The following is a 27,983-nucleotide window of genomic DNA, read 5'->3' as shown; positions in this document are numbered from 1 at the left end:
TAGAATAAATAGAACTTTATTCTTTATCCAGTAGATCTCAGTGGAAAGCCCAACAGTAACAGGTGCACCCACGGGCTCCAGGGGAAGGGGCCCCAAACCCTGGTGGAGGTCAGGGCAGAGCCAGCTCCCACAGCTGGGGGTGCAGGGGTGAGGGGAGACCCCCCTGTAGGCCCGTCCTGCGGGGTAAGGAGGGGGCACAGGAGTGGGAAAGGTTGGGGTTGGGGGGGCAGGCCAGGGAAATGGAGGAACTCGGGCCAAGTGTGTGTCGGCCCATCTACTGTCCAGTGTGTGTGTGTGTGTGTGCACGCGCATGTGTGTGGTGTCTGGGGGCCCTATGGGGGTGCTGGTGGCTGAGGCCGGGGGTGGGGGCAGCTCGAGCCCCTGGCCAGCCCCTTCACAGTGGGGGCTGGGGAGCCTAGATGATGTGGGCCCTGATGGGAGGTAGCTCTGCCGAGGAGCTGGGTCTGGGAAAACTCTGTGTCCTGGGGCCCCTGCTCTGCCCCTGCTCCATGGTTCATGGTGGGTGCAGGCAAGTGCCAAGGCCAGGAGCCTGTCCTTTCAGGGCTGCCCCACACTGTCCACACCCAGTGGTCAGGCAGAGGGAGAAAGGGGCTGGCAGCTTCTCCAGTGCGAGGGAGGGGAAGGCAGGCCTTGGAAAGTTAGTACTTCACAGTTTTAAAGAGAAAACTGAGGAGGAAAAGGCTGAGGAGAACTGGGGGGCACAGGGACATGAAAGGAGAGTGGGGGCCCCTTCCGAGCCACTCCCTCCCCCGGACCCACCCCCTCCAGCTCTGGATCCAGCTCCCCCCAATACACAGCACAAATTCCTTCAGTATAAATGTGCTTAAAATGAAAATTCTTATTTAAAAAAAATCAAAACAAAAAAATCAAAATAAAAACAAAACCAGCGAGAATACCTGGAGTTGGTACGGCAGGGTATGTACAGGGGGAACCCCCCACCCCTGTCCCACCCCCTCTGTCACCAACCAAGGCAGGGGGGAGGTTGAGGTTCCCCAACTGGGGAGCAATGGCTTGTGAGTTCTGAGGATGGGGGAGCCAAGTCCTGGCGTTTGCTGGTGATGAAGATGTGGTGAGCTGGGCAGAGGGGTGTCTTGATGAACACGAGGCCCCCAGGACCCATCCTGAGACCCAGGACCAGGGGCCTCACTCAGTTCCCGGCCTCGGCCTCTGACGTCAGCCCAGGCTGTGGGAGCAGGCAGTCCACTGAGGGCCCAGGCCTCTGTCCAAGGAGTCGCTGCCTCCTCCCTCCCCGTCCCCCAGGGAAGGTCCCCAGTACTGCCCGGGAGGACAGGTGGGGGCAGGGCTGGTGCGGGGTCACATGGTTGGTAGAAAGGCAGAGAAAAGCCGGGGCGGAGGGCGAGGGCTGTGTCCATGTGGCGTGGGCGGTCACGGGGAGTGGGTGGCCGGGCTGCTTCTGTTGGAGCTGGGGCTGAGGCTGGGGCTACAGCTGCCTGGCGGAGGGACCAGGCCACCCCCATCCCGCCCCCCACCCCCCGGCTGTCCACTCAGAGTGTCCAGGCCCTCTGAGTTCTCCAGCATTTCCTGGATGAGAGGCGGCATGGAGCCCGGGATCTCCATCTTCAGCGTGATCACCCGCTCAGCCCCTGCAGGAAAGGAGGGGGCAGAGGTCAGCATGCTGGGCCAGCCCTCCCACCCCCAGCCCCAGTGAGCCTGGCTCGAGGTGGGAAGATCAATACTACTGATATTAGCATCTTTCTTGGGATTCAGTTCTTTGACACGAGCCGCTCTCTTAAGCCCCCAAGTCCAGAGGCTGGTGGCAATGGGGCAAAGCGGCCCTGAACTCTGGCTCCAGGGCCAGACTGCCGGCCTGGGCTTGACACCAAGCCCTTCCTTCCTCTATGCTGTGCGCTAGGGATTATCCTGACTCCTCTGTAAACACTAATGTTATCCTCGCCCCTCAGAAGGGAAACTGCAGCTCAGAGCTGTTAAGTGACCCACACAAGGACACACACCCACGTGTCTAGTTCCAGAGCCACGATCTGAACTACCACACAAAGGTGACACAGGCAGGCCATCTCAGCAAAGTGGAGTCACTAGGGAACCTCGGCCTAGCCACAGATGGGGACAGGTGTCGTATTGTCCTGGCACAAAGACACGGGGTGCTGGCTTGGATGTGGGGGCCTGGGCCAGGTGTCGGGGGCCAGCACCCCTCCAGGTCTGAGAGCCTCACCCTTGGCGCTGATGCTTCGCAGGTCAGTGATCTTCATTAGCATCTTGGGGAACATGTGGGGGCGGCTGGGCCTCCGCTTCCGCACGTAGACCTTTAGCGCCTCCAGCAGCGGCTCCTGCAGCATGTCCACCCGGTCCGGCTGCTCCAGGTCCTGACGGTCTGAGGAAGCAGAGCCACCCCCTGAGCAGCTGGAAACACAGCTGCATCCCCAGCCTCGGCCACCAGGGGGCGTGCCTGCCCAGGCCATGGAGGAGGGCAGCTCGCAGGCACCTCCCCACACAGGGCAGGGCATGGGGTCTCTGCTGCTGCAGGGGATAGAGGCCCTTAAAAGGGAACAACGGGGGCTGAGGGTGAGGGGGTGCCCGAAACCCTCCCTGAGCCCAGTTCGTGGGATGGGACCCCAAATGGGCAGTGTCATCCCCAAGCAGGGAGAGCATTCCCAGGCAGGCTCCCACTCCCACCTGTTATTCTGGAAACCAGATGAAATGGCAGAAATCACAACAATAAAATAGCAACTAACAAGCACTGGAGCTCGCTCTGGGCACCTGCCCACCTTACCACCGTAATCCTCCCATCAACCTCATGAGCTAGAGACCGTTACTGCCCCCACTGTACAGAAACGGAGGCCCAGAGAAGTTCAGCAACCTGCTCAGGGTCATGCATCGGCCAGGAGGTGACCCTGGTTGGTCCGACCTTCAAACCCTCACACTTAACCTCCGTAGAAGGGGTGTTGCCCGGAAATCGGGAACAGAAGTCCAGGCCCCACACGGCCCCCTTGCTGTGTAGTTGCAGACCAGACCCTGCCCTCTAGAGAGGCCTGACAGAGGTGGCCTGAAAGAGCTCCCTGGAAGAGACTCTGGGGCTGCACTCCCGTCCCAGCCCAGCCCCCAGACCCAGGCCCCCTGCCCACCTCCGCAGATGAGACAGATGGCGCTGAGCAGCCCGGTCTCCGCATCATCCATCTCCAGGGGCAGCAGCTGGTTGGCGAAGGCAAAGACCAGGTCGGTGAGGGGGCCGAAGCCAGCGTTGTGCATCTGGGTCCGGTTCAGGGTCAGCCCGTCCGAGAAGGTCATGGTGTCCTGCTCGGGCGTGTACCGCGTGCAGATCCGCAGGATCTGGGTGCAGAGGATGCATGGGTTCAGGGACTGAACCCGAACTCACTCTGAGCACTCGGCACCAGCACTCCTGGAGGACCACCTGGCAGACGGCCACAGCAATGCTGTCTGATAGAATTTTCTACAATGATGGAAAGGTTCTACGTCTGCACCATCCAATACCTCAGCCACCAGCCACATGCGTCTATTGAGTACTTGAAATGTGGCTAATGCAACTGAGGAACTGAATTGAGTTTAATTTTAATTAACTTAAATTTAAATAGTTACATGTGGTGAGCAGCTACTGTACTGGACAGTGCAGGTCCAGGTCATCCTGCCTGCATGCAGAGAATGTAGAGGGGACCTAGAATTTCTAGGAGCTAAGGAACACTGGGCTGCTGCCTACAGCTCCCAGGATGAGGCACACAACAGGCGCTCAGTAAATGTGTATTGGCTTGAACTATGTTGCAGGAACCCAGACCGAACCTCCTGCATCCACGGCGTGGGGATGGGAGCCCTGCAGGAAGCACAATCTAAACCTCCCACCCATCACCCGCCTCAACATTCAGAGGCGCCCATGGAGAAATGACAGTCTGCTGGCTCATGCGGGAGGATCACCTGAGGTCAGGAGTTCGAGACTGGTCTGGCCAACATGGTGAAACCCCATCTCTACAAAAATACAAAAATTAGCCGGATGTGGTGGTGGGTGCCTGTAATCCCAGCTACTCAGGAGGCTGAGGCAGGAGAATGGCTTGAACCCGGGAGGCAGCAGTTGCAGGCTGCAGTAAGCAGTAAGCCAAGATCATACTACTGCACTTCAGCCTGGGTGACAAGAGTGAAACTCCGTCTCAAAAAAGAAAAAAATAAAAGGAAATGACAGCCTCATCAGATCCCAGGTTCCCCACCCTGGGGGTGACCAAGAGGGAACAGGTGGACGGAGCCCTTGTCAGGGACAGCAGGAAGGAGAGTGCTCCCTCCAGCCTAGGCTTTGGCAGTTCCCACCACCTCTTCCTGCCCCCACCCCCTGCATCCAGCCTCCAGCCCAGTCTACCCTCGGGCTCACCGAGTGCCCGGCAGTCCCCTGAGCTCATCACGGCCTCACAGCAGCAAGTCTTTCACTTCCTGCTCCTGAGTTAGGGCTACCTTCTCACCTCCCCCTCTACAAACCCCTAGATGTCACCTCCTCTGAGACATCATCCTTCAGGCCCAAGCAGTCACAAGCACAAGCCCTCCCCCAATCTCCAGGAAGCACTGATCACAGTTTTGCAACCTCTGTTGACTTATCTCTTGCCTCACATGGAAGGTTTTCAAGAGAGGGGATGGTGGTGCATTCACCGCTGGGTTCCTGACACCCAGCTCGAACATTGGCCAGAGGATCCTAGGTGAATCTTTTTAATTTTTTGCAGAAATAAGGTCTCACTATGTTGCCCAGGGTGGTCTTGAACTTCCAGCCTCAAGTGATCCTCCTGCCTCGCTCGGTCTCCCAAAGTGCTGGGATTACAGGTATGAGCCACTGCACCTGGCTCCTACGTGAATCTTTATTACTGGCTAAATGGATGGATGGCTGGGTGGCTGGATATGTGTATGGGTGAACAGGTGGGCTCCTGCACATCTGGCTGCTAGGTGGCTGAGTGGACAGGGAGACGAGTGGACAGGTGGACATATAGGGAGAGGAAGGACAGACATTTGGGCGGTGGGCATTTGGACAGGTTGATTGCAGACAGACATTTAGGAGGGTGGCTGTCTGGCTGGAAGGACATCTACCCAGGACACAGGGGCAGTGCCTGGGGGGCAGGGTGCAGACCCTCACCAGGATGTCCAGGCAGGCAGCCTTGAGGAGGGTGATCTGGTCGGCGATGGTGAGGGTGGTGAAGCCGGGCAGCTGCTTGGCGAACTCCACAGTCTTAATGATGCACTTGGTGGAGAGTTCACTGAACTTGTCCCAGAGGTCAATGTCCAGAGAGACACGTTGTTCTGAGCTGTTGTTCTGGGGGAGGAGGGAGAGTGAGGGCCTTCTTCTCCATGGCACCCCTTCTGAGCCTGGCTCCAGCCCCCACAGGCCTGCCCTCTACCCGGCCTTCACTTCCTGGGAGCTCCTTGGGAAGAGGCAGCAGGGGGAGGGAGAAGAGAGGGGAAGGGAAGGACAAAGAGATCCAGCCAGGGGGGAGGAGGAAATGCCTGGCACAAGAAGGGGTGCCTGAGAGGGGCCCATCCTGGCCCTGTGGCCCTGGGCACATCCCACCCTGCAGGCTGGGGGAAAGCCATACCGTAGTGTATTTGCCCAGCTGGCAGAGGGCAGGGAAGGTTTCCTGGTGCGCTTTGCGCACCTTCTCAATGAGCTCCCCCACCTCCGGCGTCAGCGTGTAGCTCTCAGAGCACTCGGGCTTGGGCACCTCCTTCTTCTTCTTGTTTCGGTCGTTTCTCACAGCTGTGGAGGGCAGAGGGAGTTAGAGGGCAGCTGCAGGCTGCTCAGGGCCTCGTCCACCCCCAGCCTGACAGAGAGCTGCCAGCTGCTGAGGAGGTCACCCAGGCTTGTAAGCACGCGCACACGGCACGCGTTCACGGGCAGGCAAGGCATTGCTATGCACTCCAGCCCTCCATGCCCACCCAACCCACACATCAAGTTCTGCCCCAGAAGCCCCATAAGCACAGCTGTGGCCCTGCACACACACCCCGCAGCCAGCCACGTGCTGTCCCCACGCGTCTACTACAGCTCACACTCCAGGCAACGGGCACCTCCCTCCTAGGTGCTCTGCCTCCTCTTTCCCCAGGAAGGTCCTTCTCCCACCTCCACTCACCCAGCCCTCCCAGCTGCAGTCTCCCTGGGGGTCCCTTGGGACTGGCTCTGAGCAGCTCCTGGGGCAAGTGGGGAGTAGGGCTCCCCAGCCTAAGAGTGGGGGGCCCGGCGGGGAGAATCTCTTGGCCCATTAGCTGGGGAGCTGACAAATCACCAGGGGCGCTGAGCCGCACACACCACTCGGCTTTAAAGAAGCGATGGGGTCGTTACCAGCCGATTATCCAGACACACAATCACTCACAGGGCTGGTGGTGGTGGCTGCTGACGTGGGAGGAAGGGAGGGTGGGGGAGGGGCTCAGGGAGGGGGTAGCGAGGTGGGGGTAGCTGGCATAATTTGGAGATCACTCATGTCGATTCTGCAAATTCAATAAAGTGCAGGGGAGAGAAGGGAGAGGGAGAGGGAGAGTGGGGGGATAATTTGGGAAGAGAAAATTGCAGCTGTGACAAGACGTTTATCATTCGGAAGCTTTAATTCTATTGAAATGGCAGCTGCTCAGCTCCGGGGCACAGAGCAGCCGGGAGAGGGGGAGTTAGTGGTGGGAGGGAGAAGGGGAGTTGGCGGTGGGAGGGAGAGGGGGTCCCCTCCCTGGTCCTTCTGCCATGAAAAGAGCAGAAGGTGGCCCAAACAGAGAGAGGAGGAGGTGACAGCCCTTAAGCAAAGGGTTCCAGGCTTGTGGGTCTTGAGTTGTCACCCACTCTTGCAGCAGGACCCACCATTTCCTGGGCTCAGGACGAGGCACCCCTAGCCTCCTGTGGCAGGACACTCCAGTCCCCTCCATTCCATCTGGGGCTCTTCATGTAACAGTCAGAACCATCTCACCCATGCCCTCTCCCCACTACCCTCCCCACAAAGGGCTAGGGGGTCCTGCAGCCCCCTCCCCCATCCCATCCCCCAAGGCTCAGGCTCCATGGCAACGGCCACGCAGACAAGGAGGCGTCTGTCAGCGTCATTTATCTCTGACATCATCAATCACCGGTCGCCACGGCAACACCCATGATTCAACACAAGAGGGTCTCCCTGTCCAGCCTTTCCCTCCCTCCCTCCATCAGGCCTCAGCTGAGCCCAAAGTGGAAACCCCGTTTCCTCTGGGATCTGAGAAGTCCCAGTTCTTTCTTCCAACTCTGGATCCCAGGCTTAACTAGACAATGGCTTTTGGATCCTTGTGCCAGCCCTTCCACCCCCCCAAATACACGCATAAGTCCAGCGAAGCACCCCTCAGAATTCAAACCCCTCCCCTAAGACTCACAATCACAAGGGACTGACTATGCCTCTGAGCCCCACCCCAAAGCCAAGCAAGGCCTGGAAGAAAGCCATCCTGGAGCAAGTACACATGCACACATACGCAAGCACACACAGCCAGACGTGCAGAAACAGGAACGGTTACACATACACGGTCCCGGAGCACAGACCTGCCCGTGGACACACAGCCAGCCAGACTCGCAAACAGGTCCTTGCAGCTACACACAAACCATCCTCAACCGTGAGCCCGCACACCATGGCATGCGTGTTCATGCATGTGCACAAACATCCACAGAGCCCTGCTCCCTTGGTCTTTAGGAGCATCTGAGACCCCAGCTCAGGCAGGACTCGGCCCCTGCCCTATGGCACTCACACTCCTTGGACATGCCCACTTCGAAGCACTTCTGCAGTCGGCAGTACTGGCAGCGGTTCCGGGTCACCTTGTTGATGATGCAGTTCTTGTCCCGGTGACACGTGTACACCATGTTCTTCTGGATGCTGCGGCGGAAGAAGCCCTGGGTATGGAGGGGAGGGAGTCAGGTTGTCCACACCCACAGTGGGAGCAGGGCCTGGCTACAGTCTCAGTCTAGGGGAGGAGGGCCAGGCCAGCTGCTGCCCCCAAGCGTTTGCCCATCGCCTACCTGAGCAGGCCAGAAAAGCTGGGGAGAATGATTCACCTAAAAGGATCCTCCTCAGGAGAATCCCAGTACCTGCCTCAACGCTGCAGGATGGGCAGGAGTCTTCCCCCAACCCACAGCACACACCTGACTCCTCCCTTCCAGGGAAAAGACCTCAGGGCTGCTGGTGAGACAGAAATAGGAAGACATGGGGCTAACTGGGAAACAGCCAGGGATCTGGAACCCACACCCCTGAACTCAGAACACAGGAAAAGAAGACAAGCCCGAAGAGGCCAGGAGGCAGATACACGGACTGGCCAGAGAAATGGAGGCGAACACACACATGCACTCAGGAGCAAGGCAGAAAGACACGAGTTCACCAAGACAGGTGCGCGCTGACCCATCACAGACACAGACCCAGGCTGCCCAGGGACTCCACATACAGGCTGACCAGAGGGACAGGCGGACAGATGCAGAACAGGCCAGGAACAACCAGGCGGGACACGCAGACACACACAGCCTGAGGCCTTGTGCTTTGCCCTTGACCTCCGTCCCGCACCTGGGGATAGCTACTTCAGGCTGAAGAGCAGCCCAGGGCTGCAAGGCCCAAAGCTGTGCAGATTCTGAGCCCCAACCTCTGGAGGAAGAAACACACACAGAAGCTCGGGCCCTGGGGAAAGGAGAAGAAGCCGGGCGCAGGGCTGCTAAGGACCGGGTATACCTGCACCCTGGCACCTAACATGAGGGTGGGGAAATCCAGCCAGACACTGGGGAGCCCACAGCCCGGGCACCTGAAGGGGAAGCTAAGGCAGGGTGCCTGCTCCTAACTGCCTCCTGCCAGGCTGCCGTGGTGAGGTTCAGGCAGGGCCGCCAGGGGAGGCCTCCTGGGTCCCCAGCCAAGAGCCAGTCGGCAGCCAGCTCACCATGGCAACCTGGGCAGCGGTGGCAGAGCAGGCGTACGCCCTGCCAGCTGGAGGATGGAGACAGGGAAAGGAGCTGAGGCAGGAGGGGACCTCTGGTTTGAGGGAGCCCTGTACATTTATGGGGGAGGACCTATGGGGGACCTGTGGTAGGTGTCCCTGCTTGCTGCCAACTTCCACAGAGAAAGAAGAGCAGCAACTTCAGGGACACCCCCCAACTGCACACTCCCAGGACACGGAAGTGGGGACATCCCCTTGACCTCATCAAGCTGTCCTTCCCAATGACCCCTTCAACTCACCTTGCAGCCCTCACAGGCGCTGACCCCATAGTGGTAGCCTGAGGACTTGTCCTGACAGACAAAGCAAGGCTTGTAGATGCGGGGTAGAGGTGGCGGCGAGGGAGGGCTGGGCACTATCTCTTCAGAACTGCTGCTCTGGGTCTCAATGGCTAGAGAGAGAAGAGGGGAGGGGCAGTTAGAGACCTAGGTCGCCATCTTTAGTACCAAGCTCCACCCTGCCTCACCGTCCCTCCTAAGAGCCTCTCCCAGCCTCACCACTGCTGGCAGGATTCAAATCTTAAGAAAACTGGGACTCCCCAGCCAGACTCGGGGAAGGAGGCTGCCAATGAAGCCTCCAGCGCCCCATCACTCCTCCGGACTCCTAGGACCCCCACCTTCAAAACCACAAAGATACAATGATAAACCATCACATCTGTATGTGTGCCGTGACTGTGCTTGGGGAGTAGGGGTGGGGGTCACCCTGATTCTAAAGCTCTTGCCCCTGGGCGGCCTGGCCCCGTTCTCCCCCGAGGTAGGAAGGAGTTAAGGCTTGAAGAGGACATAAGCTGGGGGCAGAGGAAACTGGGGTCAACAGGATATTCAAAGCCGGCCACTCCCCCGCCCCCTCTGCTTCCGCTCCCCCCTCCACCCCATTCTGCCAGCAGCCACAGCCCCTCCTCCACCCAAACAATCCCAGGGCCAGGGACCCAAGGCAGGGGGTGCAAAGAAGAGTCACAAATGCTGGGCAGAGTAGGAGGTGTCTCCCTGAGATAGGCAGGGAGATACCCTGAATACAGGGAGAAGAGTCCCCGGGGCCCCAAAAGCCCATCGTTCTGGGTACCCCCCATCTGGGGAGAGATGGCATGACAAAGGGGGTCTGTTCCCATCAATGCTCTGTCTGTCTGGCCTCAATACTATGTCCGGGTTACTACCCCCTCCCCTTCTGTTATTCAGCTCCAAGAGGGCAGCCAGGAGGGGTGACCCAGACAGCAGGGGCAGCCCTCACTGGCCAAATCCTCCCCAGTGTCTGGCTCCATGCCCATCACTGTAGGCAGAACAGGGCTAGGTTGGGTAGGGGCTATCCGTATCCAAAGCCTGGGCAGCTAAGGGTGTTGGGTGCAAGATAAGAACCATGACCAAGGCAATCCCAGATTCCCAAGGGGCCACCCAGCATCGTCCTGAGGCCCCTACCACATTCAAGTTCTCTTGTCCAGGGCCAAGGATGGATGAGGATGCCTCCCTAAGCAGACAGATCCCTGCCTCCTCCCATATTCCACAATCCTACCTAGCCCTACCCCAAACTCCGGCACATGAGACTGGCTGGCATTTAAAGGTGCCCACAGCTCCTGGCCCAAGCACCTTACAGATATGAGTCACATAGCCCCAGATCACATGGCCCTAAAATTGGGGCACAGAGGAAGGAAGCATGGGAACACCAGGGGCTGACTATGTGCCACTACCCTCCCCCCTTACCTGCAGACACAGTGGGGGCTGCTAGGCGGCTGATGACAGGGAACTAGGCCAACAACCTTGGCAGGGCTTTCCTGGCTCTTAGTAGTGCCTGGGCACCACTTCCCTGGCCAGCCTGGCTGACCAGCACTGCTATGGCCCCCCATCCCCTTCCCTGCCCCGAGACCAGCCTGCAGCAACGGGACAGTTGATGCCCACACCGTCCCCAGCCCAGCAGATTCTCTCCTGACCTCCCCCCGCCGTCTGCTCCTCACTCCAACACCAACTGCCCTGGCCTGGTTTTCTCCCACCTCATTCTCCCCAGGCCAGACAAGCAAATCAGACAGGCTGAGAGGCCTGAGAACAGCTGCTGGGGGGGCGGGGTTGGGGGGCCTGGGTGAGGCCAGGAGGCAGAGGGGGTGAGCCACAAAGGAGCCCTTTGTTGTGCTAACTTTTTCCAAGACGTAAAAGCAGTAACAATAGACAATCCAGACTGGTGGGGGGAGGGGAGATCAAGGGCAAGGGGGTATGTGGAGGGTTGGGGGGGACCATGGCCTAGAATCTTGGTCAGCATTCCGACAAGCAGAGGAAGAAGGCACTGACCTCCCCACCCCTCCTAATCCACCGTTTGCCCTGGGCCCCGCCTCTCCCAAGGCCCCACTTCTAAAATGAACCAGACTGGAGAGGGAGAAAGGACTGAGGGAGCTTTGGGGTACAGAGTGGGATGTCACGAGGGGAGCTAGGGTATGGGGAGTCATGGGGGATACCAGGATGAGGGGTAAACAGCTCTAAGGCCTGGGACAGACTAGAGGGCAAAGAGCCATAAAAACATGGAGCTAAAGCAAAGTCCAACAGAGGGTGTTTACGGAACTGAGAGAATGTGCTTTTTAAGATTATTTTTTGGCAGAACGGGAGAGATGACCAGAGGCGAGGACTACAGTTTAGGCTGGGCAAGGCCTCCTTTCAGCCCACCCAACGGCAGCTTGACTGCCTTGGAGTCTGTAACATAGCCTGCCCCCTACCTCCAGCACATCCCCACCTGTCACCCAGGTAACCCAGCTCTGAGGTTTCCCTGCTCTGCCCTTTGAACCCAGAGCTCGAGGCCCCACCTCCCCAGGCCTCCAGCCAGCAGTCCAAGGAGGTGAGGTACAAGGACCAAGGCGGAGGTGTGGGGAACTCTGGAATCCTCACAGCCTCTGCAAGAGTTAGGACACGGCCATAACTCCCTGCACACACAGGTGGAGGGGGGAGGGACACCAACGGGGGAAGGATTGCCCGGGCCTGGCCCCTCCCTGCTAACCTCCCTCCCCAGAGGCCCTGCCCACCAATCTCTCCTCTTCCTGCAGAAGAACTCAGGCTAGAGAAGGACCACACCTTCTCAGCTCAAAGTTCCAGCGCCCAACAGAGGACTGGAACTGACCCAGGAAGCCAGGCGTCCCCTCCCGCCGACGCTGCCAGGGTGCCCCTCCCTCGCTCCCCATCCTGGTAGGGCGGGCGGCGCAGAGCGCTCCACTCCGGATTCCCCACGCCCCCGAGCCGTTCGCAGGCTCGCACAAGGGGCCGGTTTCCTGGAGGAGATCAGCAGGAAATCAGCCGGGCCCCCGGCCAGCGGCTCCCCTCCCAATCCAGCTGGCGCCCGCTCCTCCGCAGCTCCCCTCGCAGCCCCTGGGGACGGTTGGGGAGGGGGCGTAGGGCCCTCTGTACCGCCCTTCCTCCTCGCGGGGAGAGGCGGGGGTAGCTCTGGGTGTACCGCGGCAGCGGAAGAAGGCCCCTAGCCCCGCGGCCGCCTGATAAGCATCTCCCCCTCCCCCAACTACGGGCATCCACGTGCTTCACATTCTTGGACGTCTGGGAGCGGGCGGAGGTGTGAGTGGCGGAGATTGGTGGGAGACAGATGGGGAGCCACATCCTGTGCACCCCCCTTGTCCTCTAATGCACCGAAATGAGGGCTCTGGGGAGGGAGGCAAGGTCCCTAGGGCCCTGCAGAACCCAGGAGGCCACGTCCTCCCACAGCCAACCTGCTCTTCCCACCTTCAGTGGCAGTGAAGGGGAGAGTGGAGAATTCCCCAAGAGGGGGCTGGAGGCGGCTCCAGTCACCAGCGGACTTCCACACACCCAAGGGGTCCCTTCCAAGGTGGTGGCATTGGCCCCACATATTCTAGACTGAGTCTAGTTGCCACCCTCAGACTCTGGGTCCTTCCTGTGCCTCAAGGCAAGCCCCCAGACCCCCATCACTCCCAACCTCACAGCCTCAGGACCCGAGTCCACTGACACCTCACTCACTTATATGCACACCCACACTCAGACTACGGGAACTGGGAGCCCAGGCCTGTAGGTCTACTACCCCACCCCAGAACGGGTGTGGGGACAGGTCTCCACTTCCCCATGTCCAGTGGTTTAGGGGAAGGACTCACCAATACACTGCCTGTCCTACCCTCTGTGATCCTCCTCCCTCTCCAGTTCTGGGCCAGGAAGAGCTGAGCTGTCCCCATGGGCTAAGAAGAGACAGGGGCTGGAAACCAAGGTCTCAGATCCCAGCTTCTCTCCAGCCCTCTGGAGAGGGTGGCCAAGGCAGTGGAAGGGGTGACTCTGGCAGCCCTGCTCCAACTATCCCCCTAGGAGAGGGGGGTCTTGCTCCAGCACTGAGAGAATGAGAAAAAGGGTTCTAGAGTCATCCTCTCACTCTCTCTTCCAAAGTCAATGGTGATACCTTCCCTCTTGTGTCTACAGCCACACAGCAGATTCGGCCCTGGAGGAAAAGGTCGGGGGGCAGGACAATAGGAAAAGCTGGGATAGAAGTGGCTCTGGGAGGGTAGAAGTGGGCTGTCTGTCCATCTCAGGTCTCTCTTCTCCCAGCAAGAGGGGTGGGGTAAGTCCTTTGCCCTTCAACCTTCTCCAATCTGCCAGGGCCCCCCGAGACCCACTCCATCCCTCCTCCCTGGCAGGCAGGAGGGAAGCAGCAGGTCCGGGAAGGTGCGAGATCCTCCAGGGAAGAGCTTCCCCTCCAGCAAAGAATCCAAAGCCCAGGGGAAGGGAAGAAACCTGAGCCATCTAACAATAACCCCCTTGCGCCTGATCCCGCCCACCCAGTGTACACTGCCTCACAGCAGTGCAGGAAAATGCCCAGGTGTACACCCTGGTGCTCCGAGCTCCTGAGTGTGCACAGAGCCCTTCCTCCCAGAGGAGCTTGCACCCAGGCAGGAGGCAACAAGGAAAGAAGGTGACCAGGCTGCCAGGATGCTAGGATTCTCATCAGTGACCCTCTTAGGAAGGGACAGCCCAGGACCTGGCCCTATCCCCAAGTGAAGTCAGGGTAACAAAAGGACTCGGTGGCGGAGCTGGGAAGGGATGCAGTCCTCATTTCCAGAGCAGCCCCAGACCCACAAAAACAAACTCATTCCCCAGAGAACAAACCGGATTAGGATTAGGGGGAGAGGGATTCTTCTCACCAGAGCAGCTTCTCCCCTCCACTCCTGGGGATGAAAGCCTCAAAGATGACAGCCAAGTGTCTGGGGCCAGGACAACACCCCCACAAGGACCCAGTGCCCCTTGCCAAGATGGAAGGTTAGGATGGCAGACGGGTGTCTGAGGAAGTTGCCCCTTTCTGCCACACCCCACTGTCAATACCAAAGACACTGAGTGCTCCCCTGACACCCACTCTAATGACGCAAGAGCAAGGGCTGGGGGCAGCAGCTGTCGCACAGGAAGGGGCTCTCCCTCGGGCTTTGGCAAGTGGGATCTGGGGGGACCTTCCCCCCGGGAGCAGACAAACCCACACACACAGGACCTTTACCCCACCCTCCAGCCTGCTGTGAAGCTGTTGGATTCCAGGCAAGAAGATATAAACTGGGGGCAAGGGGCTTGGGCTTCATTTCTCCTGGAAGAAGTGAAACAAGAGATGAAGGAATGTTTCTTGAAAGAAGGAACCCTCAAAGTTCCTCAGCCCTAATCTAACAGAAACTGCACTCAGGGTTACTGGGGGGAGGGTGCGGCGGGGAGGGTTCAATTGTCCAGCAAGGGCAACACGGGTTAAGTGAAAGGTAGAGACAGGACCTCCACTACACCCCGGGACTCTCACCCCTGAGCAGTAGTGGAAGCCCTACCGCCCACCCCCACCCTCTACAACAGCAGACTGAGAGGCAGGTACGTACAGTGGTTTGAGCCATTCCAAAGCGGAGTCCGGAGCGGGGTGGAGTACGGACCCGGGGCGGGAAGCCCCTTCTCTGGGAGCAAACAGGCCCGGTTCTGGTTATAAAAATCCACCACTAGGAAGGGGTTAGGGGTGGGACCCCCCACTTCTACACTCTCGTACATCTTTCCCCTCGAAGGCAAGAGGTCCAAGCTGGGAAGTCCTGCGCGCCGCCCCCGTCACTCAGCCGGCGGCGCCATCCGAGCAGAGCAGCTGGAGGCGAGGAGACGTTCCCTCGCCCCGACTGTTGACCCGGGCAGGGGGGCGCCCCCTGCCCTGAAGTCCCCGCGTCTAAGTCGGCCGGCCGCTCCGCCAGTCCCGGTGAAAAGCAGGGAAGTTGTGTGTGCTGAAAGCGGGGGTCCGTCGGCTCTCCCAGGGAAGCCTGGCGGGGCCCGAGAACTCAGCGGCTTCACCTCGAGGGGACTCCCGTCTAGAGTCTCGTGGCGTCCGAGGCAGAGTATCGCGGCTCCCCAAGTCCGCAGGTCGGGGGCGGGATCAGCGCGGGGCGGGGGGTCAACGAGCACTTCCTCCTCCCCGCCGGGGATCCGGGACTTCTCCAGGGATTCTCCGTGGCGAGGATTCCGGGTGGGGGTGGAGATCCCGCGCGGTTCCGCCTCCGCCAGGCCAGGGGCAACCGGCGACTCGCTCGGTCTCCGGTGGTGCGCGCCACGGCCCCCCCACCCCAGCTCTGCGCGCCCCCTCCCCTCCAGGTACCACCCCCTTTCCACCGCCCCGCCCCGTCCAGGCACCGCCCCTGGCTTAACCCATTCCCGGCGGGTCCGGCTGCAGCCGGAGAAACGCAGGGAACCGAGAGGGAGAGGCGGCATGTGGACAGGCAAGTGGGGGCAGCCTGGGAAGGGGGAGGAGAGGAGAGGAGAAGGAAGGGGGAAAGGCTCCAGAGGAGGAGTACACAGAGTACAGAGGGAGGCCGAGTACAGGGAGAGGAGGGCGCTGTGAGGGGACAAGGACGGAAGAGGGGCGGGCGTCTTCCCTTGTCCCAGTTCCGGCTCCCAGGCTCCCCCAAGGTTTGGTCAGTCCCTGGCCGAGAGAAGCCATGGTGGAGGAGGTGGTGGGGCGGGGAAGAGGGGGGTGGTCCCGGTGTCCTCCCCTTAACACACACCCCCACCCAGGCCGGGCCTCATTTGCCTAATGCAATGCGGCTGAACTCTCGCTGAACTCGCCTGGCGGAGCCTCACCTCCGAGTGACCCACCCACCGCTGCCCGTGACATCACCCGCTCGCCAGCCCGCCCGCGGGGCTCGCCCGCCAGCCCCCTGCCCGGCCGAACCGGGCCACCTCCCCCGGAGACGCGGAGAGCGGCGGCAGGAGGCGTAGGGCCGGGGCGCGCGGGGCCAAGTGTTTGGCACCCGGGTGTGACATTGTGCAGCTCGGGCGCTGTGTCGGAATGAGACACCGGCTTGTGTCATTGTCTGTGACATCATGTGTGACTGCGGCCGCCGGAACCCGACGCGGCAGCGCGGGTGCTGTTGGCACAAACACAGGCAGAGGGGGCTCTCCTCCCCACGCTCTGCGTGCTTCCGGCGAGCAAAGCCCCGCCCAAGGTGTCTCCCCGCTGGGGAACCAGTATTGGCCCCTGGTGCACTGTCCAGCTCTGGAGAGATAAAAGGAGGAGCTGGTGCCTTCTAGTTGACTACTTCATCCTAGAAGCCCTCGGGATGCACGTTTCACTGGAAGAAAGGCCTAGCTTGGGTAGGTCCCTAGAAAGAGGGGATACCCCTGGAGGAGGGGGTATCCTATTACCCCCACTCTCTAAAAGGAAGGATGGAAATGTACATGCTACCCAAGGATATTCTTCTAGAAGAAGCCTGGCTCTTTATATATGTTGTCATTTTATCCTCACAGCAACTCCAAGAGATGTTTTACAAATAAAACAGGTCTTAGCAAGGCTATGTGGGTTGTCCAAGATCACAGTACTAATAATAAAGAGTAGAGCAGGTATTTGAACTTCCTGCTGCCAAAGCCCATGTTCTTACCAAGCTAGGCCGATTCAAGGTATTTTTCTGAGCACCTTCTATGTGGACACCCTGGGGAACCTGCCCTTATAGACCTTAGGGAGCAACAGCCATTAAGCAAATAATCACTATATACACACACAATTGCAAACTGAGATAAATGGTATTATGCTCTGAAGAATTAACATAGGTACCTAATTTAGGTTGAACTAAATTAGGGAAGAACTCAAATAAAACAGACCCACCATAAGAGAAAGTTTATAAGTTAATCAGGCAAAGAGTAGAAAGGAGTGTAGTTCCAGTTAAAGGGCGAGTCTGTGCAAAGGCCCTGGGGTTACAGAAGTTGGTGAGTTCATTGAAGGAACTGGCAGAAGGCTAGAATGATGGAGCACAAAATTCAAAAGGAAAAGGTACACAAGACCAGGCTGGAGAGGTGGGCTCAGGCCAGACCGGGAGGCTTATAGGCCTCAATAAGGCTTTTGGATTTTATCCTAAATGCAAGGAAAAGCCATAGAAAGGTTCCAAGCAAAGGAAAGATCAGATTTACAGTGTAAAAAGATCTTTCCAGCAGTTGTGTGAAGAATGGATTATAGGAGGGCAAGAGAGACCAGGTAAAAGCTACTGCAGCAGTACAGGCAGCAGACGACGGTGGCTTGGCCTAGGAAACTGGAAGTGCTGATGGACAGAGGAAGGTGGATTCAATAGATATTTTAAAGGTACAAATAACGTGGGGCGGCGGGGCGGGTAAGGGGTATGGGAAAAGAGGTAGCAAAGAGACTTGTGTGTGGCTTATGCATCAGTGAAGTTCCTGAGACTGCAAAGCAGAGAAGTCCAATGGGCTGCTGGGCAGGTGGATGTGGGGCCCTGAAGTGCAGTCAGGGCTGCAGATGGAATGCTGGGGTCTGGGGGCAGGTATGCAAATCTTGACAGTGGATGAGACTAATGGGGAAGAGGACAGAGTGCTTCCATGCCCTCGGGATCTTTCAAATGATGGAGCAAGGCTCTGCGCTCATAGCTGCAAGGCGCTAAGGGACCTGAGACTCTGTCCCTGCCATCAAAGACCTTGTGGTCAGGAAAAGATGTCCCAAATGATTACAGCTCACGGCAGGAACAGGGGAGAAGCAACTTCATGGTAGCGAGATGAGTGTTGTTAAAAAATAAATAAGGACCCACAGGCATTCTAAGTAGGGAGGCAGAGTGTGGCAAGGAAGGGGGAACATCTGTGAAGATTTCTGGGAAGAGGCGGCATTCAAGATGTTCCTTGAAGGATAGATAGGATTTCCGGAGCTGGAGAGGAGAAGCTAGGGCAAGAGGCCCGTTCTGGGCAACAGCAAGGTCATGGGGCAGGTCAGAGCAGAACACAGTGTCCTGGGGCAGTGGGAGAAGTGGGAAACAAGGAAGGCTCTGGCCTGCAGCTGGGGCTGGGGGGCCTGCAGTGGCAGCTGTCTGCAGGCCTGGGGCCCCATCCTGCTCAGCCTTATCCCTCCCTCAGCTCCTCAGGGCTTTGCGTTTAGTAAGCCCTCAGCAGGTGCGGGCCAAACTGGCCCCCACTTGTGCCAGGCAGGGCCCCCTCCTGTCCCCAACCCCATCTGGAGGGGACAACAAACAGGAAATCATGAGGCCCAGTGCCAAGTGGACACTGGCTCCCAGTACAGAGTGGCGCCATCCCCCAAGACAGTGCCCAGCTCTACCATGCCCCTCACTATCACAGCCTTGCTGGGTATGTGAAACTCACCAAGGGCCTCAGCAGGAAGCGGGCGACCATGGCCTAACAGCAACTCGCCCAGCCAAAGACAGATTAGAAGTTTTGCTTTTTTTTAATTTTTATTTATTTATTTGAGACAGAGTCTCGTTCTGTCACCCAGGCTAGAGTGCAGTGGTGTGACCTCAGCCCACTGCAGCCTCCACCTCCCAGATTCAAGCAATTCTCATGCCTCAGCCCCCCAAGTAGCTGGGATTACAGGTGTGCACCAGCACGCCCAGCTAATTTTTGTACATTCTGTAGAGATGGGTTTTCGCTATGTTGCCAAGGTTGGTCTCGAACTCCTGAGCTCAACCAATCCTCCCACCTCGGCCTCCCAAAGTGCTTGGATTACAGGCATGAGCCACCATGCCCGGCCTTTTTGTGTGTGTGTGTGTGTGTGTCCAAGTCTTGCCCTGTTACCCGGGCTGGAGTGCAATGGCGCGATCTCGGCTCACTACAACCTCCACCTCCGTGTTCAAGTGATTCTCCTGCCTCAACCTCCTGAGTAGCTGGGATTATAGGTGTGAGCCACCATGCCCAGCCAGAAGTCTTACTTTAAGGAGGAAGAAACAGAGTTGGAGAGAGCTTGGGTGACCTGTCCGAGGCCACACAGGAAGAACTGTCCTTTAAGACTCCTGCCCATGGAAGGCCTTTGGTCTGTGGGCTGGTTGAGGTTTCCAGCAACCCAGAAGTCAAAATGGGGAGGGGAGCACCTCTATTTCTGACAGCCAAAGGTTGAGTGGCCTCCAATCAACCCTGGGAGGCGCAATCCCTGGCTGTGCCCCAAATCCAGAGAGGAGGAGGAGGAAGAAGGCACTGCCCCAAAATGACTTAAAGATGGAAACCACGTCCTCTTCCCACAGACACTACTCCCTCAAAGGGCAGGCAGGCCTGCACTGGTACAGCCCCATAAGCAACACATCCCTTGGCATGGGGTAGACACAATACCTTGGCCCTGACCCACCTAAAAGGAAGACGAGCTTCCTTCCCTGAGTCCCCTCCCCCCGTCCATGCTGGGATCTTGTCCAGAGGGAACCTGTGCATTATCCTTGCTGGGAGATAAAAGGTGAGGGACCCCATTTTCATTAAAAACTCCATGTCATGTTCTTTTGTCTGACTTTACATTTTGGACTCCAAGAAAGGCATTGCTAGGCAGCACTCCCTCCGCCTGGGCTGTCCCTCCTATTGTCCAGGGAAAGAGTGGGAAGCAGGGAAGGAGGCAGGATGCACAGACTGCAACAGGGAGGAAGTGGCAGAGGATAGGAAGAAGGGAAGGACACAACCTCCTCCTTTCTGTCTTCTGCTGGGGCTCACCCAGACCCTTGGGCATTCCCTAGTCTCTAGGCACACGAAGCAAATATGCAGCCACCCTTTTGGGGCTCCCATCCCCGGCTCCTCCGTTGATGGCTTGCAACTTCTTTGCCTCTATCCACAAATTGAAACAAATTAAGAATAAGAAATGTGGCTTTTACACTCTGTTCCTTCAGTGTCTGGAGATCGGGGGGAGGGTGCCTGCTGAGTTCTGCAAACTCCCGTGGGCTACAGAGGGCAGATTTGGGGGTGGGGATGGTGTGAACAGATTGTATCCACAGCTTCCAGGACAGGATGGAGATCTGGCCCAGGCCCCTTATCTTTCTTTCTCTCCAGCCTTCAGGATCCAAAACAGAGAGGAGGGGGTATGGCTTGGGCCTTCCCTACGCCCCCTACTGGGGAAAGGTAGGTTCTAAGACAGAGAAAGGGCCTCCACAGTGGGGAAGGGGGTTTCAGTCAGCACTAAGCCCCACCCCCCACACTTCCCACACCCAAGAGTGTGCCCCACGATCCCCTCTCAAAGTTGCCTATCTAGATGGTGGAAAACAGCCCAGCTTTACAATCCTACAGTCATGATTCTGCAGTACTTTAACCTCCCCCAGCACTGTGTCTTCTGTGTAAGTGGGGATAATGTCCCTCTTCCAGGATTGCAGGAATTAAAATTTGTAAAACACAGACAAAGCCCCTGACACACAGTAGGTGCTCTATAGATGTTAGCATCCCATTCTCTCCAGCTCCCACCTACAAAGGGTCTGGGTCCCGGCTAGGCACAGTGGCTGATGCCTGTAATCCCAGCACTTTAGGAGGCCGAGGCGGGCGGATCACAAGGTCAAGAGATCGAGACCATCCTGGCCAACCAACATGGTGAAACCCTGCCTCTACTAAAAATACAAAAATTAGCTGGGCGTAGTGGCACACGCCTGTAGTCCCAGCTACTTGGGAGGCTGAGGCAGGAGAATCGCTTGAACCCAGGAGGCAAAGGTTGCAGTGAACCGAGATCGAGCCACTGCACTCCAGCCCGGGTGACAGAATGAGACTCCATCTCAAAAACAAAACAAAAAAACAACAACAACAAGCCGGGCGCGGTGGCTCACGCCTGTAATCCCAGCACTTTGGGAGGCCGAGGCAGGCGGATTGGGAGGTCAGGAGATCGAGACCATCCTGGCTAACATGGTGAAACCCCATCTCTACTAAAAATACAAAAAATTAGCCGGGCATGGTGGCAGGCTCCTGTAGTTGCAGCTACTTGGGAGTCTGAGGCAGGAGAATGGCATGAAACCGGAGGCAGAGCTTGCAGTGAGCCGAGATCACGCCACTGCACTCCAGCCTGGGCAACAGAGTGAGACTCCGTCTCAAAAAAAAAAAAAAAAAATTAAACAACAACAACAACAAAAATAAAGGGCCTGGGTCCCATGGCACCAGGTCACATGCAAGACACAGAGCTAGGGGTATTAGTCGATGATCTTGCCCAATTCACAGCCCTCTGAGGTAGGTTCTGGTAATATTCCAGTTTTACAGATGAAGAAACACGTGCAGGCCAGGCACGGTGGCTCACGCCTGTGGTCCCAGCACTTTAGGAGGTCAAGGAAGGCAGATCCTTTGAGCTCAGGAATTCGGGACCAGCTTAGGCAAATAGGCCACATTTTGAGGCCCTGTCTCAAAAAAAAAAAAAAAAAAAAAGGCCAGGCACGGTGGCTGATGCCTGTAATCCCAGTACTTTGGGAGGCCAAGGCAGGCGGATCACCTAGGTCAGGAGTTTGAGACCAGCCTGGCCAACATGGCGAAACCGCGTCTCTACTAAAAATACAAAAAAATTAGTCCAGCGTAGTGGCGGGTGCCTGTAATCCCAGCTACTCAGGAGGCTGTGGCAAGAGAATCGCTTGAACCTGGGAGGCGGAGGGTTTCAGTGAGCTGAGAGATTGCGCCACTGTACTCCAGCCTGGGCGACAGAGAGGGACTCCGTCTCAAAACAAACAACAACAACAACAAAGAAACATGCTCAGAGAGGTTATCAGCAAGTCATACGTGACATAAATGTCCAAGTTGTTGTTGTTTTTGAGACAGGGTCTTGCTCTGTCACCCACCAGGCTGGAGTGCAGTGGTGTGATCATAGCTCACTGCAGCCTCAACCTCTCAGGCTCATGCAATCCTCCCACCTCAGCCTCCCGAGTAGCTGAGACTACAGGCATGCACTACCACACCCGGCTAATTTCTTCTCTTTGGTAGAGGCAGGGTCTCACTATGTTGTCCAGGCTTGTCTCAAATTCCTGGGCTCAAGTCCCTACCTCGGCCTCCGAAAGTGCTGGGATTACAGGCACGCGCCACTGCACGCAGCCAGTGTCTTAAGTTTTATTTTATTATCTTTTTTTTCGGAGACAGAGGCTCGCTCTATCCCCCAGGCTGGAGTGCAGTGGCATGATCTCAGTTTACTGCAACCTCTGCCTCCTGGGTTCAAGCGATTCTCTAGCCTCAGCCTCCCGAGTAGCTGGGATTACAGACACGTGCCACCTCGCCCAGCTAATTTTTGTATTTTTAGTAGAGATGGGGTTTCACCATGTTGGCCAGGCTGGTCTCAAACTCCTGACCTCAGGTCATCCGCCCGCCTTGGCCTCCCAAAGTGCTAGGATTACAGGCGTGAGTCACCACACCCAGCCCAGTGTCCAAGTTTTAAACTCAGCACTAAATGCCTACTCCACAGCCCCCAGTCAGACCCCTTTGCCCATGGAATTCCCAGGGTGAACAAAAAAGGCAGATCAGTTCTCCCCTCCAGCCAAGAAAGGTTAAGAACCCAAACCAAAGACCACTCCTCTTTAAACACTCTGTGCCCTAAGTCACGCCCCCTCCCAGCCCCAACACCAACACACAGACAAGCTGACTGTCCCTCCTCAGCTCTGGATTTAATTCCCCCAAAACACACTCAGCTCTCTAACCCTCTCACCCAATACACACAAGTCATTAATCCCCTTCCCAACACACACCCAACCGTGACCCCACCCCCAAAACACACACAGCCCTGACCCGTAGTGCATACAGAATCCCAAACCTCCACAGTAAACACCAGTCTTCAGAGACCAAGCCCCAGGGGCCGGTTTAGGTGGCGGGGAGAATCGCCGGACCATCTCTAGGGCTCCCACCCTGGCTGTAGCACGACAAATACACAGCCCTCCCCACAGCGACCTGGAGAGGATTTCTGTTGGTCCCATAGGCTACTAGGTCTCTGAAGGGCACACCCAGGCCACCTAATGTGCTGCCTCCTCCCCACCTGGGGAAAGGGATGAGGGGGAGGAGGGACCCAACACCTTTGTTTGGTGGAGAATGGGAGGAGGAAGCCTCATCAGCAAGAATTCCTACAAAAAGGGTGTGGCGGACTGGGGCATACCACTGCCCCTGCAGGAATGGAGGACCATGGATTGCCACCTCTCCTGGGAACTGCCTCACCCTCAGCACCAGCCCTAAGGCCAGGCGAGCAGGGAAGGCTAAACAACTGCCTCCATCTCTGAGGCCAGGCATGTGATAATTTTATCTGCCATGCTTTCCTACCCAAAGCTCAGGAGCTCTGTCCAGCAGGCAGCCCTGGCTCTGCAGGAGGGAGATGCCAGGCTCCCTCAGACCCATGGCCACACCTTGTCCCAGAGAAGAGGAAGGTCAGCGAGAAGCTCAGAAGCTAAGGGTCTGGGCAGGGAGAGAAGTTGTTGTTGTTTACTAGGGAGAGGGGAGGGTCAGGGAAACCAAAAGGCTCACAGAGGGAGGGGGCAGGAAGGGGGCATTGCCTAACCTGGGTGGAGAAAGCCGAAGGCTACACTTGCCTGAAATGTGGGCACCCCACCCACATTTGGGGAGAAGGTTACCAGGATGGGAAGCCTTCCCCACCCACCTCTAAGAAAGAGGAAGAAGCTTGCAACATTGAGGGGAGGGGAGGGCAAAGCATTTGCTCCCTCTGGCCAGGATGGGCAAGGATGGGGCCAGGCCCCAGCCCCCACCTCCAACCCTCCAATGAGCCCAGGCTCCAGATGGACAGAGTGTCTGGGAACTCTGTTGCCATCACCTGGGTTAGGACAAGTTGTCCACAGGCACCAGGTCGCAGGTCCCCAACTCCTCCCCCCTCAAAAATCCTACCCTGAGCTGGGTGCAGTGGTACATGCCCATATCTCCAGCACTTTGGGAGGCCAAGACAGGAGGACTGCTTGAGCTCAGTAGTTTGAGACCAGCCTGGGCAACATGGTGAGACCTTGTCTCTATGAAAAATCAAAAAATCAGCCTGGTGTGGTGGCACACACCTGTAGTCTCAGCTACTCGAGAGGCTGAGGCAGGAGGATGCCTTGAGCCCAAGAGTTCAAGCCTGCAGTGAGCTATGATCATGCCACTGCACTCCAGCCTGGGAGACAGAGTGAGACCCTATGAGGAAAAAAAAAAAAAAAAAAAAAAAAAAAAGCAAGCCAGGCACAGTGGCTCATGCCTGTAATCCCAACACATTGGGAGGCTGAGGCAGGCAGATGACTTGAGGCCAGGAGTCCAAGACTGACCTGGCCAACATGGCAAAACCCCATCTCTACTAAAAATACAAAAAAAATTAGCTAGGTGTGGTGACACACACCTGTAATCACAGCTACTCGGGATGAGGCATGAGAATCGCTGGGAGGCAGAGACTGCATTAAGCCAAGATGGTGCCACTGCACTCCAGCCTGGGCGACAGAGGAAGACCCTGTCTTAAAACATAAAAATGGCCAGGCACGTTGGCTCATGCCTATAATCCTAGCACTTTGGGAGGCCGAGGCGGGTGGATCATGAGGTCAGGAGTTCAAGACCACCCTGGCCAATATGGAGAAACCCCATCTCTACTAAAAATACCAAAAGTAGCCGGGCGTGGTGGCGTACACCTGTAGTCCCAGCTACCTGGGAGGCCGAAGTGGGAGAGTTGCTTGATCCCGGAAGGTGGAAGTTGCAGTGAGCCGAGATCGCACCACTGCACTCCAGCCTCGGCGACAGAGCAAGACTCTGTCTCAAAAAAATAAATAAATAAATAAAAATAAAACCCTACCCTGTCAGGAAGCAGACACTCTTCTAGTTCCAGTGATCCAAGTCCAGAATATAAATCACAGTCTCTTTAAATGCAGTGAATATTCTACAAAGATACACCAACGCATTCCCTAGTAGCCCCAAACCCCAGAGGCTGGCCTCTCCCCATCACTAACACAGACTATAGGACCAAACCAGAATCAGAGTCCCCAGACTCCATCCATCCCACACTCCTATATGAGGTGGACAGAAGAGACAGCAGAAACAGAAGACGAAGGTTTGATAAGGGGTGGCAGGAGAAACTGAGGCAGCACCTGCCTGCCCCCTGGCCCCAGGGCATAAAGGGTGGGGAACATAAAGAAACACAGACATAGAGTCCCTGCTCCTGGTGGCTGGTGGAGCCTGGGAGGGAGGAGGCCACAGCTAAGCCAGAGGAGGCGATCCAGGAAGCAGTGGTGGTGGTGGGCACCCAGCCAGTGCGGGCAGTGAGGCGCCCAGCCAGGGCCTGCCCCAGGGACAAAGAGACTCCCTGGCTCCGGGGAGAGAGCGCTGCCCCCACACTGAGAAGGGGGTACTGACCCAGCCCAGCCAGGCACATAGGGCAGTGGTGCCAGGCAGCTTGCCAGCAGCCATGAGAGGGGTAGTGGGTGCCCAGGGCAGGGTGTGCAGTCCCTACTGGTCAGGAGAGGTGGGGACACGTTTCCCAGGTCAGCAGCTGACCGGCCGGCCAGCCAGCAGCCCATGGCCCATTCTGCTGCTTCCACCCCATCCCGTCCCAGGCCAGGTCCGGGCTCCCTCCTCCCCCCGGCCCTGGCCTGGCGCCCAGCTGGGCCCTGGGGGCCAGAGTTACTGTAAGCGGCCTGGCAGGCCCCAGCCCTGGACTCTGCCAGCTGGCCAGAGCTGCCGCCACCTCCCACTACCTGGCTCGGCCAGCCGGCGAAGGGTACTGAGACCCCTGCCCAGCCAACGAGTGACCTCCATGGCAGAGGGTGGAGGCAGAGAAAACACAGGCCCTGCCAAGACCATGCATGCGTCCGAGGCCAGAGTCCAGGCCAAGTGTCCCCTCCTGGGACACTCACCCTATCCACCCAGCTAGACCGTGGGCCCCTCCCTCTCATCCTCCCCATAAAGGGAAGCACATCCTAGCATGGCCGGGGGTGGAGCTGGCAGGGGGAGAGGTGGGGTTCCAGCCAGCCTTCCTCGGTCTGCTCCTTCAAGCCCTTTCCCTCAGAGGCACTGAGTGGGGGTGGGGCGTAGGTGGTGTGCTGCTCTCACTCTAGGTAGAGCTGCCATTTCCATCAAATGTCAAGAGGTTTGTTTACCCACCTCCAGCCTGTGTGTCCAGTCCTTGGAGCTATTTATAAGGCCCCAACAGCAGAGCACAGAAGAGGGGTGCGAGGGCCACTGCAGGCCAGAACAGCTTGGTTTCATCTCCCCCTCTGCCACCCCCAACTTCAAACACAACCACCATGATCAGCATATATGCCATAGGGCTTTCATTTTTAAGACCTCAAATGATGGTCACCCCAACTGGAGAAGACCTTGCCGCTCACCGTGCCTTCCGCTCACAGCAGAACAGATGTGCCCAGAGCCCAAGCTCTGAGACCTGCCGCCCTCCACAGTCCCCTCCCACCCTACCCCCCATACCCAGACTTACTGGCTGGGGATGGTGTGCTATATCCACTAACTGGAAGCTGGTGCTGGAGAGTGGTCAGAGCGCCTGGCGGGGAGAGTCCACCCAGCATAGGGGGGAAGAAGAAGGCGTAGGGAGGCACCGGGTACCCATTGAGGTGCCCGCCCCCAGGTGTCGGGCAGGAGCTGCTGTTGCTGGCCATGCCAAGCGGCCACAGTCAGAAGGGAGGCAGACAGTCTGGCAGGGGGCTCTGGTGGGCTTCAGACCACCCCTCCTCGGGGCATGGGGCCTGGGCCCAGATGGGGTTTGGGTGGTCAGCCCACCCACCCTGTCGTGGAGCTGCTGTCCAAAGAGGGCAGGCTAATCTCAGTCTCCTGGAGCCCCCACCCTAGCTGGGGGCCAGGTGGGTTGGGGGATGTCTCAAGAGCCGGTCCTTTGGTCAAGCAGTTCTGTGAGCTGGCACTTTTCCTGGGAAGGTCCAGAGCTGGCCTTCAGGGCACCAAAAAGGATGCCACTCCTAGATGAGCCCCAGCTAGGTGGCTGAGGGGGCCATGTCCTGTGATGCTGCAGAAAAAAGAAAGACAGGTGAGTGGGCACTGAAGAACAGGCACACGGGCATTCCCCGTAGAGCTCCCCAACCTGGGCTGCCGGAGATTTTCCCGTGGCACCCAGCTGAGCAGACAGCTGGCACCATGCCTGGCTGGCAGAGACGACCTGGAAGCAGGGCCCAGACGCTGCTGGGGGTGGCAGGATAGCACAGCCAGGCTGGGGAGACAGGGTCAGAGCCCAGAGCCTTGGAGGGCCTCTCACCCATAATCCTGAGGGGAAAGGGTCCACAGTGCCACCTCAAGGGATCACTGCAGCAGAGGCGGGCAGCTGGCCCTCCTTCCCCCAGTGAGGGTTACCTGAGGTCAAGATGCAGAGAACGTGTGCTGGGGGGGAAGAGGGAGGGGGAGGAAAAGCCGCTTCCCTAAAGCATTGGCACTTCTCAGAAAAATGACTCCTGAGCCAGGGGGCCCCTCTTACACCACTTCCCCCCCAGATCCAAGCCCCAGCACCCCAAACGGGTTTGTCCCACAGGCCCTGGGAGGAGGCCTATTTACATACACACTAATAGGAAAATGGGAACCAAGGACTCCTAGGTATCACCTGCAATGCTTAACAGCATGGCTAGTCCAGGGGTAGGCGATGTGTAGGAGGGCAAGGACTGCCCAGGAAGCCTCCTACCCCCAGGCAATGAAGGAGAGATTGATCTCAGGGTTCACCCACATACTTCTGTCTGCAGAAGCAAAACACATGAAGTGGGGTGGGAGGTGGGCAGAAGATGAAAGGCCAGATGCCCCCTTCACCAGTGTGAATACAGATCCACACCCTGTCTGAACAGGTGGCACCAGAGGATATGCACAGATAATACCATGGGGTAGAGACAGAGACAGAGATGAACCCAGAGATTCCACAACACAGTGAGACAGATAGGCAGCAACAAGAGGAAAGAGAGAACACGAAGAACA

General features: G+C 57.7%; 1 protein-coding gene across 8 annotated transcripts in view; it reads right to left on the bottom strand.

Moving 5' to 3' along the window:
• The window catches only part of RARA (retinoic acid receptor alpha), a 48,837-nt gene continuing 20,854 nt past the window's right edge, over positions 1–27,983 (bottom strand). For 3 of the 8 annotated variants that reach the window (XM_055256558.2, XM_055256556.2, XM_055256559.2), the window contains exons 2-9: positions 26,497–27,036; positions 9,180–9,328; positions 7,717–7,858; positions 5,574–5,734; positions 5,117–5,293; positions 3,123–3,327; positions 2,213–2,371; positions 1–1,625 (exon numbers count right to left, since the gene is read on the bottom strand). In XM_055256558.2, coding sequence (XP_055112533.1) covers positions 1,408–1,625; positions 2,213–2,371; positions 3,123–3,327; positions 5,117–5,293; positions 5,574–5,734; positions 7,717–7,858; positions 9,180–9,328; positions 26,497–26,674 — 1,389 coding nt within the window. In that variant the 5' untranslated portion in view covers positions 26,675–27,036 and the 3' untranslated portion in view covers positions 1–1,407. Of the gene's footprint in view, positions 1,626–2,212; positions 2,372–3,122; positions 3,328–5,116; positions 5,294–5,573; positions 5,735–7,716; positions 7,859–9,179; positions 9,329–9,434; positions 9,556–14,758; positions 15,476–16,011; positions 16,826–26,496; positions 27,037–27,983 lie in introns of those variants that run through there. The other 5 variants (XM_063628947.1, XM_055256555.2, XM_055256560.2 and 2 more) reach the window with 5 other exon arrangements.

The sequence above is a fragment of the Symphalangus syndactylus genome, chromosome 20 (genome assembly GCF_028878055.3).
Source record: "Symphalangus syndactylus isolate Jambi chromosome 20, NHGRI_mSymSyn1-v2.1_pri, whole genome shotgun sequence".
In the NCBI taxonomy this organism is placed as follows: Eukaryota; Metazoa; Chordata; class Mammalia; order Primates; family Hylobatidae; genus Symphalangus; species Symphalangus syndactylus.
The sequence above is the reverse complement of the archived record's forward strand: the minus strand, read 5'-3'. Positions and strand labels throughout refer to the sequence as shown.